We start from the raw sequence: 19,980 nt of genomic DNA on the forward strand, positions 1-19,980 counted from the left end.
TATCACCCTCAAACGGATGGGCAAAGTGAGGCTGCAAATTCAGCCATGTTGGATCTCTTGAAATGTTATATGGCGGATCAGAAGTCTTCTTGGGAGAAGTACTTACCGCTTGTGGAATTTGCATACAACAACACAGTGCATGCATCTACGGGAAAGGCCCCGTTTGAGATTGTTTATGGTAAGGTGGTTTTGCCACCCATCCTTTGCACAAAGGATGAGATATTTGCAGCCGATGGGTATGTAAGAGACTTGGATATTGCTTTTGCTCAGGTGCGGACAGCCATTGCAAGGTCACAAGACAAGCATAAAAAGGCTGCCGACAAGCATAGAAGGCAATTGGATGTTAAAGAGAATGATTGGGTATTGCTGAAATTTGAGAAAGCAAGACTTGCAAAGAGGCCCGGCAAAGAGGGTGCATATCCTAAGCTTGCAACCAGGTATTATGGACCTTTTCGAGTGATCGAGAAGCTCAATGAAGTGGCTTTCAGATTGGCATTACCTAGTCATTGGCACATACACAATGCTTTTCATGTGAGTCTCCTTCGCAAGTATGTAGGGCCGGAGCCCAGTGAAATGGTCATTGAGGATCCACCAAAAGTGGATGAGCTTGAGGAGATCTTGCAGCCAGAGCAGATTGTGTATCACAAGGAACGCAAGCAAGCAAGGTTGTGAGGCGTTACCTTGTGAAGTTTTAGGACTATCTTCCCATTGATGCTAAATGGGTAGATGAAGAGTTCTTTGGAGATTGCCCGCAGTTACTACATGCATATTTGGATGCATTTCAGTTGCGGACAACTGTTTAGAAGCGGGGGAGAATGTCACCATTTGGCCACCCGAATGGTTCACTCTTGCTTTCACACTATGTACATATTGGATTGGTGTGCATGGCTTATGGAATGTGCCTATGTATGTGATTGACACGTGTCATGCTGTATAGTTGGATATGATATTCCGCTCGGACTTGATGTTATCATGCCCGGAATATCTGGAGGACTTGGCTTTCCGCTGGGACTTGTGCCTTTGTGTACATGCCCGGAAACGCCTGGAGGATTGGCTTTCCACTGGGTCTGGTATCGCATATACTTGCCTGGAAACGCCTGGTCTTATATGGTTTCATGAACGGAAATCCACCAGTGTGCCACAACAAGAATGTAAAGGTCAGTTGTGCATGTCCCGCGCACATCTGTTGTGCTTGTCCCACACACTGATGTAACTTTCTTGAATGATGTATTGGTGTTCCAGGGACTTATTAGACTAGTTCAGGCAACATGTTTGTGTCATAGGTCGAGGACTAGTGGGCACTAGCGTGTGCGTTCGAACGCATCTGAGGCATGAACTAGAAACACCACTCTTGAGATCATGGAAGTTAAGGGGCCATGGACTGGTTTCAGTCCATTGGTCATGCCCAACGGGAAGGCGGAAGGCCATGAGAGGGACCCAAGAATAGGAGCCCATCTCTAGGGAGGCACACCTATGACAATGCATCATAAATGTATTTTGTGTCCTCTTTTCGAGTTGGCCAGCAGCCAGTCCCAGTCAGCCCCCGTCAGCCAACATCTGATTCCCCATATCCACTGTATAAAGGTGCTTCCAGCCGTCATTTCAGGCATCTAAAGTCTTTGTAAGAAGCCCCCACATTGTGTGCATGCCCCGGGCAGTCCACAAGCAAGAAAACGCAAGGAGAAAATTATCTGAAGCCAGGCAACAAGTAGCAAACACAATTTGCTGCATGTAGGAGGTCTCCAGGAGGAAAACGCAGGTATCAAAGTGCTGTCCAGCAGTACAGCAGAAGGCAGCCAGGTCAGCCTCCTCCATGGGTGTTCTGTACGTCGAGGTTTGATCGGTCCAGGGGCTGATTTACAGCCCACAGGTCAGTCCATACACATTCAGCAATAAAGCAAATACACCTTCAGGATGGGGGCCCTTCAGAGGGTCAATTGGGACCATACACTGTGTGCTCTCTTCTGCCTCTCTCTCATTCACTTGTTCATGTGCAAATCGTCAAGTTATGAATGCTGAATTATGCTCTAATCAAGTTAACGATTCAAACTCCAAGCTTCCACATGTAATATGTAAAGAGTCTATATATTTCAATTCGAGGTCTAGAGAAAGAATGTGAAGCCCAATACAAATGGGAAGATGAAGAATGCCAACAGCGGGAATGCAAGGACTGCCTAGCCCAGTGCAAAAGGGAAGATGAAGAATGCAATACCCGATACAGACGGAAAGAAGAGGAACTCAAGGCACAACTCGGTGGAAAAGCTATCAGGAACGTGGGGAAGAAATTAAGCTAGTTGGTAGCATCGGCAAGTACCACAATGAAGTCACCAGGTGTTGAGAAGAGGGTGAAGATCCTGCAGAGGTGCAGTTGCTAGAGCCAAAGCTAGGCCAACAATTATCCGGGAAGCTTCACGTCTCTCCGAATCCAATATGGAGGAGGATGAGACAAGTGTTGCAACAATTTGCCAAAGAGATGATAGCCCAAGTGGTGATGGTGTTATCCAGCTTCTATGATCATTTCCCATTTCTCAAGTGGAGGACAATTAGATTATGCAGTGGCAGGACTTGCACACCATGCAGTACAGATCTGAGTTTGGATTTGTATCTTCATTGTATTTAATCGTGTTTTCGAAATATAAAGTAGATTAGGTCATCTTGCTCTTGTCTATTGTGTAATTGCAGTAATTAAGTAATTGCCATTAATCAGCCGTTAGATAGACTTAATCACGATCAGTGTCCCCAGTCATGTTACATTCTAAAGAACCCCACACATGCAAGAGAAACAAGAGAAACAGAGCCCTCTTCAATGAGCACCACCTGTGCAGGCTGAGGCAGTGTATGGCGCCACACATTTCAGCTGCAAGCTAATGTATGGGCCTTCTGAGGCCAGAACCTGCACATTGATCATAAGGCTGTACAGCAGCTGTACACAAGGCTGCCCAGGGTAGATGTACAGATGGCACTGCTGGGCTGATCTGGTAGGTGTTCGTGCATCTGACTAGCTGAGTTTTCTGTGCTGCATGTACAACTGTCCCAGTAGACTTCAAGTAACAGAGCATCACTAGCCCTGGCATAGCCTATCCATGCAGAATGGTTAAATGAAACAAAGCAGAAATCAGAAGCTGATAGTAAGACCACAGCAGGCAGCCAAGCCTACAAAAAGACCTCACTTCATCACTTCGATTATTCATCAGCAGGCAGCCACCACTTTGATAATTCATCAGCTTCATTCACCAGTCAGCACCAGCTCCGTGCTGTTTCAATCCCAGCAATGCCTCCACATTGTGTGTATATGCAAAGTGTCGGTATACAGACAGAACAGGCATGTGAGTAATATCCAATCAAAACAGGTAATCACTTACATCATTTAGCTGGCTTGATTGCTGTAATTTCTGTCTCTGTGCTTCAAGATACTTTGGGTTTATATGGATGCCATGACCTGAACGCTGCTGCGGTGGAGGAGAATCATTCGACCTTGAGGGATTGGATGCAGGGGCAGTATATGAAGATGTACCATTTCCAAGTACATTGAGCTGCAGTTCTGCCTCTATTTCCCGAAGAGGTTCACTAGTAAACACACCTCGCCACGTCTTGAAAAGGTGTTGCATAGCTGGGTACAAGGATGGGTCCACCTGTCTGTATGACTTTATAAAAACCTGCAATTTTTTTGGGAAAACATTGTTCCACTCAGGATGTGCATGTACCTAGAAGCAACTAAAAAGCTAAGTAAAAATTTACAGAAACTTATCAAGAGTCAACAGACTCCTGTAACCAACCTCTGGTAGCCTGGCAGCAAAGTGTTTGACGTAAGTGCTGGAGATGTTTTTCACAATACTGTCCAGTAAATAAAGAGATGGCAGCTTTTGCTCTACAGGCACCTACAATGCAGTGTGTTCAGCATTAGCATTACCCAGAAAAAAAGAATCAGAAAAAGGTACTGGAATTGATAAGCCATTTACAAGGAGACTCGCACATTCCCAAACTCTGCATTATCTTAGCGAATTGCATGTAGCATCTGACACACTTTCAACGACACAAATGCAATTCATGAGAAGATTATGTTGGGAATCAAGGTCTTACCTGTGTGTGAAAGGCTTCTAAGCTTGGATAAATCTGTGGTAATCTGTGTGTGAGAACCTACCTCACTTAACTATTTGTGTATTTGTGTGTGTACCTACCTCTTAAAGGGGCATGCATAATATCTAGATTTCATGTGTGACATAAGATGACAGGAGAAGGAACCTTTGTACTTATCAAGCTACATGTACTGCATGGAATAATTAACTAATATCTATCACGTCATTTGAGTCGAGTGTTCTGTACTCCCTCTACCTTTCTTCTCTCTCTATCTCTGGCGACTCCAACACAATAACCATGGCGTACATCTATGATCCCAATAGCTTGCAACACCGTAAACCCTAACCCTAGCTGAAACATGTGGTGTCAGAGCCTCAACCCTATCAGCCGAGTTCTATCAATAATTGCCAACAACACTTGTGCTGTATTGTGCCCTCCAGCAACCTGTCGCCTCCATCGAGTCCTACTGACCACTGACGCCACTATGCTCTGCATCTAGGTTCATCCACCCTTTGCCTTGCTTCACCTCTCCAAGCTGAGCTGCCTAGAGCTTCATCCACAATATGCGCACAGCCTTGTACCCACCTCCAAAGTGGTCACTTACATCTGCTGGTCTCACTGTCCACCAGCCCCCCAACGTAGTGTTGTGAGCAGTTGCCTTCAAACTGCAACAGCCCGTGTGGCCTATGAACGCCATTAAAGCTTGAAGCCTTTAAGCCTTATCTAAGGCTTAATATGCCTTAATTTTATAAGGCATGCTTAATAAGCCTTAATTGCATAAGGCTCAAAAAGGCCTTAATAAAAGGATTCGATACGGCACAAGAGCCGACCTACATCAAAACAGCAAATAGCAAGGAGAAGCTTCCATGACATTGTCAAAAACCGCATGCAACATCGAAGAGAAGACCAAGTGAAGAGCCCCTGTGCTACTAAGGTGCTGAAGAAGAAGAGGAGTCTACACAAATCAAAAAATCAAATCAATCAGGAAAATTTGGGACTTTTCAGCTTTTTTGCAAATAAAATTTGGGGCTTTTCAAGTTTTTTGAAAATCTTGCTTAAATCAGAGCATTAAACCCTAATTTTTCAACATTTTTCAAAATTGAGGGCATATACTAAGCATTGGAGTGTTGCTACAGCCTCTTGTAGCATCAATTTCAAAAAGCCCTAATTTTAGGAAACCCTAATTTTTTCGGGCAAGAGATGAAAAATCTGCTTTATGTAATAATTCAACCTCTATGCCACCAAACGAGTAGGCCAAGTTGGTATCAAGGGGGAAGATGACAAATGTGGTGCTACAGACCACAAAAGTGTGTTTCCACGTCTGTCAATTTTTTGTGTGTTGTTTTGGTGTGTATATATGTGCTTATTAAAGTCCCAAAAAAAAATGTGTTGTGTTCTATTCAGTTATGTGTTCTTTACTGTTCAAATATGAGTTGTGAGTTGTGAATGTGAGTGACCTTATCCCATGTGCACTCTACCTTTGAGACCCCATAACTGGCTTGAGAAAGGCCATGAGCCTAATATTGTCCTTGACACAGTATGAGGTAATCTCTTAAGGGGGGGATTATTGGGAATCAAGGTCTTACATGTGTGTGAAAGGCTTCTAAGCTTGGATAAATATGTGGTAATGTGTGTGTGAACATCCTCTTACAAGGAGTAAACACTCACTTAAATATGTATTTGTGTGTGGTGTGTGACATAAGAAGTGATGTAAAGAAGAGGAACCTTTGTACTTATGAAGGAACATGTACTTCAGTCTTCATGGAAGTATTAACTAATATCTCTCACATCATTTGAATCATGTGTACTATACTCTCTCTAGCTTGTTTATCTCTGTTTTCTCTCTCTATCTCTGTCGACTCTAACCCAATAACCATGACGTACATCTATGATCCCTCATAGCTTGTAGCACCATAAACCCTACCCCTAGCTGAAACAACAGATTATGCATACAAGCAACCACTCTACAAGCACAAACAGCCTAGCCAATGATCAAGGCTCCTAGAAACTACTTTCAGTAGAAGGAAAGATCAAGCCATAACATCAAGGCTCCTAGAAACTACTTTCAATAGAAGGAAAACTGAAAACTACAACATGCTCAACTGAAGGGACAGCCAAAAAGAACTTGGACACAACAAAAAACAACTGCATTGCTTGATTGCCCAGCTGCTGCTGTAAAGCTTTTATAGCTTAATTAACAAGATTAAGACTTAATTAATGAACATAAGACAAATGCTGCAGGAAACGACGGAGTGATTGCATTGAGATGGGGGCCTTTCTTAAATAGAGGCCGAAAAGGTACAACTGAAGAGGCACATCCCTGTGAGGGGTGTGGCTCTTGAATCAATGGTTATGTCCTTAGGACTTAGGGATGTGTCTTTAATGAATAGGCATGTCCTTTGATAGTGACCCATGTGCAAGGGTGTGACCCTTCACAGGTGTCTTTATAGTTAATGAGAGATTAAGGAATAATTAGGGAGAGATTTAAGAGAGTTAGTCACAATCGTGACATTCCCTCCCACTTAAAATAAGACTCCAGCTAAGAAGAGATGGTTGTTTTTGAAAGAATTCCCGAAGAAGTTCTGGATATTCTTATAAGTCTTCATCACTTTGCCAAGTAGAGTCAGAATCATCAAGATCTCTCCATTTAACCAAACATTCTATAGTGAGCTTATGTCGTGTTTCTTTCTGACTGACATCAAGAATCGTCTCTGGAATTAAGAGTATGTGTTCATCTTCGATTTCTAGAACATAATCCAAAACATCTAAAACTGGAAAATCACCGTCCACAAACTTCTTGAGCCAAGAAATATGGAAAGTTGGATGAATTCTACCCCAAGAAGACGATAATTCCAACTTATAACTGAGAGATCAGTTCTTCTTAATAATACGAAAGGGTCCATAATAACTTGGACAAAGCTTTGGCAAGACTGATTTCTTTGTCTTGTATCGATGAGGGGCAATATATAATAATACCAAGTCTCCTTCTTGAAATTCAATGTGACGACGATGCTTATTAGCTGTGCGCTGATATTGCTCTTGTACGCTGACCATCTTATCCTTAATCTGTAATAGAATATCTTGCATCTCTTGAATGAGTTCGTCTGCTAAAGCCACTTTATGTTGAAGAACAAAGTTGGCAGGAACAAGGGGAGTATGGCCACAAGCTGCTTGAAAAGGTGTCATTCCAATAGCTAAATGATAAGAATTATTATAAGCAAATTCCACCAAAGGCAAATATTCTTCCCATGAAGCTAATCGAGACTGAACATAATGACGTAGCATTTCTTCCAGAATCTGATTAACTCATTCCGTTTGTCCATCTGTCTATGGATGATAAGTAGAGCTAAAGAGTAAATTTGTACCAAGAGACTTGAATATCGAAGCCCAAAAATGTCCTCTAAATTTTGGATCTCGATCAGAAACTATAGATTTTGGCAATCCATGAAGTTTGAAGATATATTGTATGAACAGTATTGCAATATCCGAAGCCTCAGCTGCTTTCTTGCACGGAATGAAATGTGCCATCTTAGAATATCTGTCAAACACCACAAGAATCTATGGAGTGCCTTTAGAACATAGCGTTGAAGTGCTAAAATCCAGACTAATACTTCCCAGTGTTCATTGGGAACTGGAAGTGGTTGAAGAAGCCCAACTGGAACTTGTCTGCTAACTTTCATACGTTGGCACGAAAGACATGCTGTGACAAACTTAATAACATCTTGCTTCATTTGAGGCCAATAGTATGTAGCCGTCAAAAGATGATACGTCTTGTTGATGCCTGGGTATGCAGCATAAGTGACCTCGTGATGTTCTTTCACCAAGACTCTTCGAACATGAGTATCATGAGGTACATAAATACGATCCTGATAATATAGTAAACCATCCACTAATGTATATGCTCCATAAATCTTCAAGTCGAAAGGAGTTGCATTCTGAGAATTGAGAATTCGAAATGCATTTCCAAAATCACAATCCTTTGAATAACGATCCTTGAAACTTTGAGGTATATCCATTTCAACTGTAGAAATAGCCAAGACCAAAGCTGGCAGCATACGACTGAGGGCATGCGCAACCACATTGGTAAGACCAGGAACATACTTAATTGTCATATGAAAATTGGCTAAGAATTCGACCCAACGTGATTGCCTAGCATTCATAACTAGCTGCGTGAAGATGTATTTCAAAGAATGATGATCTGTTTTCACCATTGAATCCGCACCAAGGAGATAATGTTTCCATGCACAATAGGCATGAACAATAGCCAAAAATTCCTTGTCATATACTAGGTATCTTACTTGAATCGCAGAGTGCTTATGACTGTCAAATGCAATAGCATGTCCTTGTTGCATCAAGACGGCACCGATGGCAATATCAGAAGCATTCGTATAAACATCAAAAGGGAGAGTAGGGTCAGGAATAGCCATGACAGGAGTTGTGGTCAACACTGTCTTTAATCTTTCCAAAGCTTGTGTTGCGGCTTCAGTCCACCGGAATGTAGAAGCGGACTTCAAAGTTATATGAGAGGAGCAGTTATTTCTGAAAATCGATGAACCTTTGTGTGATAGAAGTTGGCAAGTCCCAAGAAAGAATGAACATCATGGATGTTTGTGGGAGTTGACCAATTGACAATAACCTGTATTTTCTTCGGATCCACAGAAATACCGTCTGCTGAAACAACATGTCCGAGGTGCTCCAAGGATGTTTTGAAGAATTCACTTTTGCCTGGATTAATGTAAAGAGCATTGTCACGAAGCACCTGAAGACGATCTTAAGATGTGCCTTATGTTCTTCCATATTACGACTGAACACCAGGATGTCGTCAAGATAGATAATAACGAGCTTGTCCAGAAAAGGACGAAAAAGATCATTCATCAGGCTCATAAATGTTACAGGGGCATTGGTTAACCCGAATGGCATGCCCAGATACTCATAATGACCATACTTCGAAAAGCTGTCTTATATTCATCACCTTCGCGAATGCAAATCTGATGATATCAGACTTAAGATCAATTTTGGAGAAGACCTTTGCATGGAGCAATTGATCATACAATTCATCAATGCGCGCAAAAGAATACTTATTCTTGATAGTCAACTTATTAAGAGCACGATAGTTGATGCAAAGGCGCATAGACTTATCCTTCTTTTTCACCAAAAGTATTGGAGCTCCAAAAGGACTTTTTTTGCTTGGTTAAATATGTTCTTTCTCCAAAAGTTCAGTAAGTTGTCGCTATATCTTCTGAGATTCCGTAAAAGAAACTCGATATGGAGCACGAGTAGGTGGTGCCCTGCCAGGAAGAAGATCAATAGCATGGTCGACTAGTCGCCGAGGTGGGAGAACCACAAGAAGCTGCCGAGGAAAAAGATCCAAGTATGGGGCAAAGAAAGGTTGCTTGATGTACGTCATCTTCGTATCCATGTTCCTCGGGAGAATCATTGGCTGAATAGACCATTAAAAGTGCTGAGGAACAACCACTCTTGCGGACCCATCGTTTTGCTTGAAGAGCTGAAAGGGTTGGTGTAGAGGGTTGGTCCCGGATGCCTTCGAGTGCCACAAGCGTATCATTTAGAGCAAATTGTATGGAATGGTTCCGGAAACTTATCAGGGGATCATATTGATACAACCATTCTTGACCAAGAATCATATCATAATGTGCCAAAGACATGACTTGGAAATCCAATTTGTCACGATAGTGCTCAATTCGAAAGAAGAGGTGTTTGGCAACGGTGTTATACAAGGATGTGGAACCATCGGCAAGCTCTACTTCAGAAATAATAGCACTTTGAGAAGCCTGAATCTTCAATCTCTAGGTCAAGGTGATTCCCACAAAGTTATGAGAACACCCACTATCGATGAGCACATGAATAGGGTGATTGGAAATAGAACCTTGAAGAACCAAAACCTGAGTAGACCACTGGGGTAACAATGAAGAGGCAGATTGAGCTGTGGCAGTAGCGGTGATCACCGAAGCGTGTGCAATAGCATCTTGATTGACCGCACACTTTCCTTTGTCAGCAACTGGGGGTTTCTCCTCGGAAGTGGAGGGTTCAGCATTAGAATTCTGTCAATGGGTTGGTCTTTTGGGGCACTCAAACCCATGATGAGGTCCATTGCAAATTGTGCACAATCCTGTCTTTTGTTGATCCTATCCAGAAGGAACAGTGGAAGGACGAGGATTGCGAGATTGGTCACGTCCTTGGTCTCGTCCACAATCCGAATTGCGTGGTTGGAAGGACTGAGGACGTACTAAAAAGAGGACGATCCTTCTAATCGGCGAGGGTGTTGAGAATTATTCCATTGGGGATTAGGCCGGGAGGTAGAAGGGCCAGAAGATTCTCTTCGACTATCTCGGTTCATACGAGACCCATTGGCTTTCTGAAAGGCATTAGCTCGACCGGAAGAGGCCGAATTTCGAGAATTAATGTCTGCAACACGCTCGGCGTAACATATGGCATCAGCAAGATCGACAAGATTATATTTCTGAACATCGGCACGCAGTGTGGGGTTAAGACCTTCAACAAAGACATGGAGTTCATCCGCTGGGGACGAGGAGTCAATCTCCAGTATCAAGTTGGTAAACTGGGAGATATAAGAGGCCAAGAAACCATTTGGTCCAAATGGCGCAAGCGAGTATGGGCTTGAAAATCCGCATTGGCAGGTATGAACTACTCACGAAGGACCCGCTCGAATTTTTCCCACGTTCTAACCGATTTTCCGACGTACTGTCATCGTTGCCACCACAATAAAGCAGTGTCTTTGAGGAGGGATACTGCAAAAATCACCTTTTTGAAATGTTTCAAAGTATAAACTGCAGTTTGTAGAGCCATTGGTCTAAGATGCGCTTATTGCGTTGACCACCATAAGATTCAAGGGGTTCAATTTCCAATTTCTTTGTTTTACTAGCTTGTAAAAGATGATACAGAGTTTTAAGGTCATCACCTTCTACCTCCGAAGGAATGACGTCGTCGTCTGCTAGTACTGTTGCTGAAACATCTGCTACTAGTACGGAACTCGTGTGGGAGTGGCAATCCGTGTGGAGCTGCTGGATCTGTGAAGCCAAGGATGCCATGGACTCATGGAGTTGCTGTTGGAACTGCTGGTGAAGTTGCTACAAAGTTTGCTGCCATTCTGGAGGAGCCAGTATGTCAACAGTTTCAACCATGAGAGAAGATGTTGATGTAGAGGCTGCAGGGTGACGAGGCTCTGGGGATTTTTGTTGTTGATGACATCGCTAGGCTCTAGTAAGAACCATCGGCTGGAGGGTGCGGCATCTGGAAATCCCGTGAGGAGAGGCTACGTGCTGGTGAAGCGGCTATGGACCATCCAATATAATGAGGGCGATCCTCTGGGACTGGGCTCGCACGAGTCTGCTCTACTAGAGAAGAAGGTACAGGGGTGGGGGCAGCTGCTGGTGTCAAAGGTGTATAATCTAGTGTAAAAGGACGCACAGTGAAAGAAGATGGATAAACGTTCTCAGAATAGGTGCAATATTCATGAAAAATGATGCTGCACTCGGGAAGGATAGCACCCAGATAAGGATGACGCCTGAGCATAAAACAGTAATGATCCAAATCCTGTGCAGATGTATGAACACGGATCACCCACACATCGAACTCTCAGAGGTGAGACGTCGATGTGGCTATCTAAACACGATAATGAGTGGGCTGTAAAGAGGGAGGCACACTCACTGGAATAGGGGCAGAGACCAGTGGGAAAACACGGGTAGGAGAGGGCACTATGGACTGTGAGGGTGTATCATGTAAATAACTGAATTCATAGGTTTCCTCTGCCATAAGCCATCGGAGAAGAGGGTAATGTGTGTCCACATAAACTAGGAGGTGCTCTTAAACCCATAAAAAGTGATATTGGCCCCTGATGAGTGGAGAGCACACAAAAGAATGGAGTGACGGGTTTTCGATATTCTAATGCGCCACATTATGTGAGATTTTAATGCCCGAGAAAATGGAAAAATCACACCTGAAAAAGATTGCCATAATAATGTTGTTGCTGTAGGAGAAGCACCGAAGAGATGGTGGCAAGCAATCATACGAAAGTCTTCAACGGAAAGCGGCTAGTCCAAGCGAAGGGAGGGGACAGCGGGAAGCACACGATGAAGGGGCTAAGGCAGGCTGAAGCCGGCAAGAAAGGAGGCGGCTGAAGCTGGCGCACGCTAAAAACCGTGTGCAGTGGCACAGGCTAAAAACTGCACAACAGTTGGCGCCGGTTTGTGAGGGAGCTAGTGAAGAAGAATAATTTTTTTTTTTTCTCTTGTATACGTGGCAACTTAGAACCTTAGACCCATAACCTTTGGATGTGGTTATATTATGTTTGTGTGTTTTTTTAATTTAAAAAAAATAGCAAACGTCGTGTGCTTCTCAACGACAGCCGGCTGGGGAAAATCCACGAAGGGATGCGACTATTCAATGGAAGGGTGCTTGTCCATGAAAGGGTGCCGGCTGAAGAGGTGAGCCTCCATATTGAGGGGTTGCATGCTGTCTTGCCTCTGTTCAAAAGTTTTCTGCATGTGGCTGGCCTGACATTAATCAGCAAAAATTGGGAGTTTGGGATTGAATTTGACGGGGCATTCTCTCCTTCTCTTCCATTCAATACTTGCTACACCCAATTTTAAGGCTTGGGCTGCCTAATTTTAGGGTTAAGGTTAGGATTGATTTTAGGGCTAGGGTTAGGGTTTGCACATGTCACAAGGCGGAAAAAGTTTGCTCCGATACCATTGGAAAGCTTTTATAGCCTAATTAAAATGATTAAGACTTAATTAATGAACATAAGACAAATGCTGCAGGAAAAGACTGAGTGATTGCATTGAGACGAGGGCCTTTCTTAAATAGAGGCCGAAAAGGTACAACTGAAGTGGCACATCCCTGTGAAGGAGTGTGGCTCTTGAATCAATGGTTATGTCCTTAGGACTTAGGGGTGTGTCTTTAATGAATAGGGGCATACAATGAGTGAAAAAAGATATTCAATTAATTAATGGAGGGGAACTTAGATAACATTTGTTAGATAACATTTGTTAGATAACATTTGTTAGTGTTAGTAAGGTTTGACGTTAGCATCAAAAAAAACTTACGTAATATAATTTTTAGTTATTAATTATTACGTTTTTATTTCAACGGTTGCAACTGCTGCGATCTGGAGATGGTTGGCACTTGCGAGCTGGCATTGCTGCATGCATGCTGCCTTCCGCGAAGGACTAGTACAAGCAATGGGGATGTGGGAATGAGTAGCATGTCCTTTGATAGTTACCCATGTGTAAGGGTGTGACCCTTCATAGGTGTCTTTCCAGTTAATGAGGGATTAAGGAGTAATTAGAAAGAGATTAGGAGCGTTAGTCACAATCGTGACAGCTGCAGCTTTTGGCCCTGTAGAAGAACTTGACTCCTAGTTGCCTAAAACCAACAAGACAAAGATAGAAAGACACAGTATGATCACCATATCAAGCTCCAAATCTTCTCAAGCATAGAAAAATTAGTTCTATTGTGCATGTCATGCCTTGCCCCAATGTGAAGCCAAATCTCAAGATTGGTAGGTTAGGTACAATTTGAGATTGCCATGTGTACACGGGTGGCACATTGGCAGCACCTTTCAAGTATATCATTGTCAGGAACAGGGTTGTTTCTCGTACTGGTACGAACCTATTCGTACCATACGATTTTGTACGGTATGATCTCCCCCCCCTCCCCCCTTAGAAAAAAATTCCAAATGCTCAAAAGAAATAGAACTCTTGCTCAACGAGGATCCCAAATGCCTGCAATACTTCGCAACTTTCGTGTCCACTCAGTATTCCATACGGGGTTGCCAAGAGACCTAAAAAATCTGGCAAGGTAGATTGGTAGGGTACACTCGATTGGTAGGATGAGAGAATCTTGCTACATCACTTTGAGATCCCTGGTATAGGTAGGCTAGATAGTCAAATCCTCAAGTTATGTAAGAGGGAGAAGATTTGGACAGGGCCATTTTAATCTACGGAGGAGTCCCTAAACTATCACCCTAAAGCACTGCCCATATCTGTGCAAGGACGGTCCCTTAGTCATAAACACTACACTGGGAGACCTTTGGTATCACATTATCCATGCAGGCTCTTTTTTGGAGACAATTGGGAGATCCAACTGGGAGAGACACATCTCCATGTTCTAGTTCCTCAAGCACTGTGGACTCCTCCCCCCCCCCCCAACCTTCCCACACATTCAAGCTTGAAGCTCCATAGTTTGTAAGTGTTTTTTAAAAAAACCGTATTTTATCGTACGGTATGCCAAATTTCCATATCGCACCAAAAATTCCCATACGGTATCGTATTTTCGTACCGTGACAACTATGGTCAATGGTCTTCAGTGTATCGAGGGTAAAATCATGTTCGATATCAAAAAACTCACACGCACCATACAGCACAGAGATCATCCATGTAAATTATTGTTAACATAAATAGTGACTAAGACTCTGACTTATTCCCAACTCAGCAGCCAGAAATTCTGCCAGCAGCCAAGCAATACGAGACGGAGAGAATCACAAAGGCAACACTCAATCAGCTCTCCCTTGCTGCAGCATGGGCACAAGGTCCTGAGATAATCTACATGAGTGCAAGAGAATAATCCAGAGTTGAAAGCCTTTCAATTTGATCCGGTGACTGAAGACATGTTGAAGATAGGGCAAAAAATAGCTTGCTTTCAGAAAATTGGAATATATCCAAGAACGAGAAATAAAAACTGCTTCCTAGAAAGAAGCATAGAAATGGGCAACGTATTAGTAGGGACATAGCAACTTTAAGCATCTTCTGGGAACCATAGATGCACTCTTTGAAAGTAGCCCATCCACCATAGTCAAAAACTTAACTTTTACAACCTGATTTGACAATTCGAAGATCCCAAATGCATGCAAAAAACTAAGCTTTTACAAACTGGTTTGACAATACCAACCTCCAGAATATGGGCACAAACAGTGGAAGCGATTGCCTTGGACGCGTGCAAATTTTCTCCTGCAATGATGGTAAGATTGGTGATTATGGGCTTGGAGTTGAAGGTGAGCTCAGCTAGAGCCGTCTTATACTGAGCCACAAGCTCCTGGATTGCTGCATCATCCATTGGCCTCTCTTTCTGCTTCTCATCGTTGTCCCTGTTGTCTTCTTCTCGCTCCCGATCAGTTGGCCTGTTCCTCTCAAAGCTTGCTTGCCGCAGAGATGGTTTAAATCCATTCCTGTCACCATCTCCATCATCAGAAGTAGCATCTAACCCTCTCGCAGCAGAAGCAATGCTGTCAAACCTTCTGTCCAATCCTATTGTGTTGCTGCTTTCTGGCCTCCTGTCCAATGCCATGGGGTTATCCAAGCTTGTAATATTTTCCAGGCCCAGAGGTTTGTCCAAGACCCTAGAATTTTCCAAGCTTCGAGGATTTCCTCTGGATAATTCTGGGTTTTCCAAGCCTCTTGGGTGATCTCTAGACATTTCCAAGCTTCTAGGGTTCTGACTGACCATTTCCAAGTCCCTAGGGTTTAATCCTCTGAGGTTTTCCGAGACCTTAGGGGTTTCCATGCTTCGGCGAGTGTCCATACCCCTAGCATTTTCTGGCATTCTAGGGTTTTCCATGCTTCTGAGGATGTCCAAGCCCCTAGGGATTTCCGACATCCTAGGGTTTTCCATGCTTCTGGGAATGTCCAAGCCCCCAGGCTTTTCCATGCCCCTGGGGATGTCAAAGCCCCCAGGATTTTCTAAGACTCTGATGCCCCTGGGGTTTTCCAAGCCTGTAGGCAATTCCAGGTTTTCCAAACCCCTGTCCAGTGCATTTTCCATGTGCATTGATGACCCCACATGCATCTCGGCCCTTCTGTCCAGCACAGGAAAGTTTGCATTGTTACCTAGTATACCAGGGCCATCCATTCTTTTGTCTGCGAAGATCGGCCGCTCTGCTGCTGCTGCAGCAAGCACCCTGTCGCGCTCCAAAATCCGGCCCCCTCCGCCTGCAGGCGCTGCGATCCGGGCGGCTCTCTCCATCATCATCCTGTCCGCCCGCCCTCTCTCGAACAGAAGAACCCTCTCCCGCTCTCGCTCTCGTTCCCGCTCCACCTCTTCGCCGATCCTCCTCTTCATGGCGAGTTCCCTCTGCCGTTGCTGTTGTTGCTGCTGCTGATGATGATGTAGATGCTGGTTAGGGTGATAATGATCCACGGCCCTGCGCTGCTGCTCCAGAGAGGCTCCCATTGGGAAGTTGCTCATCGCCGCTATGTTGGGGTAAGCAAAACCCTCTCGCGCGGCGGCATTCGATGAAGATGGGGGCGGAGGAATGGTCGGGGCGCTGCGCGGAGTCAAGCGTGCAGTGCCTGCCATAGCGCATCAGTGTAAAAACAGGGAGAATAGCAGAGTTGCGAAATGCAGGGGGTCACAACAGTCAGTGAATGATAGATACCATTTTCCCCTTTACCTAGCCGGCCCTTTCATCTCAAAAGAAAAAAAAAATCGCTTTTTTACTACATTATATTCATTGATTTTGCTTAGGTGATGAATTTTCCTACATTATCGTCTCTAAGATTGGTGATTGACGAAGCTAATGACAAAAGCATTTCTCTATTCGAATCTCAGGAGACGAGCTTGCTCGTTTCTAACCTCGGCTCGAAAAACCCAAAAAAAAATTACTCACACCCCCTTTTTAATCCACCATTGCTGAAGTGGAAGGAGAGAGGTGAGCTCCGGTGCTATAAAAAAACAGTCCTTTAGTGTATTTTGCATCGGTTAAAACCGATTGAATTCACTATTCTCTTTACAAAAACCGATAAAATCTATAGGTTTTTATAAAAACCAATTAATAATGAGATTTTGAATAGGGGAAACTCCAACTTGTCTTTTTTCTCACTGGCTGTGAAAAAAGTTTTTTTCTACCACTAAGCTCGATTCAAACTCTCAAAGCTCCCAGCTCTACCGAGCAGCTATTGTGCCCACCCCCATTGGTTTAAATTTGGGTTTAGTTTTGGCATCAAGAATAAACAGAAGAATGAGAATTTGCTTCAATAAACAGAAGAATGAGAATTTGCTTCAATAAACAGAAGAAAAAGTAAATCCACAATCAAGCCAGTTGCACCCCAAACATTTTTCCCCTTAGCATACAGAAATTTATGTAGGTGCCCTTATTTTGCCTTCAAATTTTGTAAGGTTTTATTATGTTTATGAGCTTCATACATTCCTTTGCATATTATGAGCTTCATATTAAGGTTTTATTATGTTTATAAGCTTCATATTAAAGGTTACAGCCCTTTAATATGAGCTTCATATTAAAGGTTACAGCCCTTTAATATGAGCTTCATATTAAAGGTTACAGTCCTTTGCATGTTATGTTTGAGAGAGAGAGAGAGAGAGAGAGAGAGAGAGATGCGGGGGGGGGGTGTTGAGGGAGGGGGATGCGTAGGCCTTGGGGTTGGATGTGCAGGTGAGGAAAGGTGAAGACATAGCCAAGGAAGCTAAAGCTAGGGCAATGGTGTGGTGCGAGAGGAGGCATATAGGAGGGAGCGAGGAAGGAAGAGGAGGAGGAAGGAAGGACACATAGAGGATTCAAATTTTAGAGAATTAATGATTGAATCTTTTAAAAATTACATTTGAAAATTTAATGCTCACCATTGGTGGGCATTAATTAATAAGGAACACAATTCGACTAAATAAGGATTAAGCCATTAGAATGCAAACAACTTTTAAATTAAAGAATTGCTTATAAAATGCTAACTAATTTTATCATATAGGAAGAATATAAATAAGAATGGGAACTTAAATGCAAACAAATATTAGTGATATAGAATAATGACTCTTTTGTTAGCCTTTCATAAAAAGCAAATAATTATTAATTAAACCAAGCACTATTCATTCAAAGCCCAAAATTATGAAGCAAATTAACATTTTTGGGTTGAATATAATGTTTTTATTGAATTAATTACTAAACACAAATCGACCAAATAAGGATTAAGGCATTAGAATGCAACATCGTTTAGATTAAAGCATTGCTTATAAAATGTGAATATTAGTGATATAAAGTAATGACTCTATAATAATCATTAGCCTTTCACAATAAATAATCAAATCGAGCACTCTTTACAGCCCAAAATTACAAAACAAAATGAACATTTTTCGGTTGAATATAGTGTTTTTAATGTAATGACTAATCAACATTGGTTAATTGATTCAATTAATTGCTAAAACAAGAGTACCTTGTCAACTAACCACTCAAAAGAAAAAATAATGAACAAGCATATCATTGAGTCATCCACAAAAAAACATGCAAGGTTGAATAGATGCACGAATTACACATAAGCAAAACAAAACAATCAAATGGTTAATACAGGAATGTGATTGCAGAAGGGTGATAGTGTTCTATTCACCCAAAAAATCCATGATGAGTCTTCCATCGCTAAAGCAGTTGAAGGGCCAGCCAAGAAAAGTCTCTCTCTTAGTGCTTCTCAAAACTAGAGTGTTTTGTGTTAATGGGTCAACAATAGTATTGGGGAGATTGAGTCCCCAAAAATGAAAATGGGAGGGATAGTAGGTTGCTTTGGCCCCTACAGTAATGTTAATCTAAAATCACCATATAATACATAACCAAGCACCATTTTGCACTCCCTAATTATCTTTATAAGCTCCTTGTCATTCCTCAATTTTATATTATAATCATATGTAAATTTCTTATATATAAATAATAAGTAAATCACTTATACATAATTATAAGAAAATTATTCATGTAATTACAAGAAAAATACTCCACTAACCACATAGAGATAGATATAAAGCTAGTTGATCGAGAAAAATAAATAGATCCAAGCTTTGGGCATTAAAAAAAGGGTGAGAAAGTAAGGAAATAAGTTAAAATGGAGAAAATTAAATTAAATTAAATTGCGAATTTATACACAAATGCTTCACAAGACTACGAGAGGTGCATGATTGACAAAGTAAGGAAATAAGTTAAAAATGGAGAAAATAAAGTAAAATAAAATTATAAATGCTTGACAAGACTATGAGAGGTGCATGATTGACAAAGTAAGGAAATAAGTTAAAGTGGAGAAAATAAAATAAAATTGCAGATTTACACAAAAATGCTTGACAAGACTATGAGAGGTGCATGATTAACAGTAACACCCATAGGTGCATGCTTGACAAGACTATGAGAGCTGCATAATTAACAATAACATCCCAAAGGAGAAGTAATTAATCAAGAAATTGATCCTTGTTTAAAGTCTCTTGAAACATCAGTAGCTTATCTCCTTATTACAAAACTTGAAATCTCTTTAAAAATCAATAGTTTAACAAAAGCTTGCAACAATTGAGAAATGGTGGTACTAAGGTCATTAGGCTACTCCACTACTCATTTTGTGGAAAAGTTTATGAGTCTTGTTGCACAAAAAAAAAAACAAAGCAAAAGTAATGTTTATAGAAGTTAATATAGAGCTAGAAGATCTCTTAATTTTGTATATTTGAATTTTGGGGTCCTCCATAAGCAAAGTCAATAAATGGTTAACTTTGCTTCATCACTTTCATTGACGATTTTAATAGGAGAGCATGGGTGTAATTTTTGGCAAGCAAGGTTAAAGTATTTTAAGAGTTCAAACATTTCAAAGTAATAATTAAACATGAATTTAATGAAAGGGTTAATGTTTTGAAGGCTGATAAAGGAGGTGAGTATACTTTAATGAGTTTAATTGGTTTTACAATAAGCATAGGAATAAAAGATAACTTCTGTATTCTCCTCAAGAAAATGGTGTTTACAAAGAAAAAAAATAGAGCTTTGGCTAAAAGAATGAGAGCCATTCTAACCCCTCCTTGCTCCTAACATCATTTTCCAAAGGTGAGTCGACTTCCATAGTGTCATTGTAGTGTCATAAAAAATATTTTTTCTAAAATAGTCAAAATAAGGAGAGGTTTTTT

At 41.9% G+C, this 19,980-nt stretch overlaps 1 protein-coding gene across 1 annotated transcript in view; it reads right to left on the reverse strand.

Moving 5' to 3' along the window:
* Positions 1-16,529, reverse strand: part of LOC147616589 (uncharacterized) — a 35,708-nt gene extending 19,179 nt beyond the window's left edge. Inside the window, exons 1-3 of the mRNA XM_086777659.1 lie at positions 15,007-16,529; positions 3,777-3,878; positions 3,363-3,656 (exon numbers count right to left, since the gene is read on the reverse strand). Coding sequence (XP_086633785.1) covers positions 3,363-3,656; positions 3,777-3,878; positions 15,007-16,410 — 1,800 coding nt within the window. The 5' untranslated portion in view covers positions 16,411-16,529. The remainder of the gene's footprint in view (positions 1-3,362; positions 3,657-3,776; positions 3,879-15,006) is intronic.
* Positions 16,530-19,980: the final 3,451 nt, after the last annotated feature.

This window comes from Cibotium barometz, chromosome 38, assembly GCF_041138505.1.
Source record: "Cibotium barometz isolate CiBa-2024 chromosome 38, ASM4113850v1, whole genome shotgun sequence".
Lineage (NCBI taxonomy): Eukaryota > Viridiplantae > Streptophyta > Polypodiopsida > Cyatheales > Cibotiaceae > Cibotium > Cibotium barometz.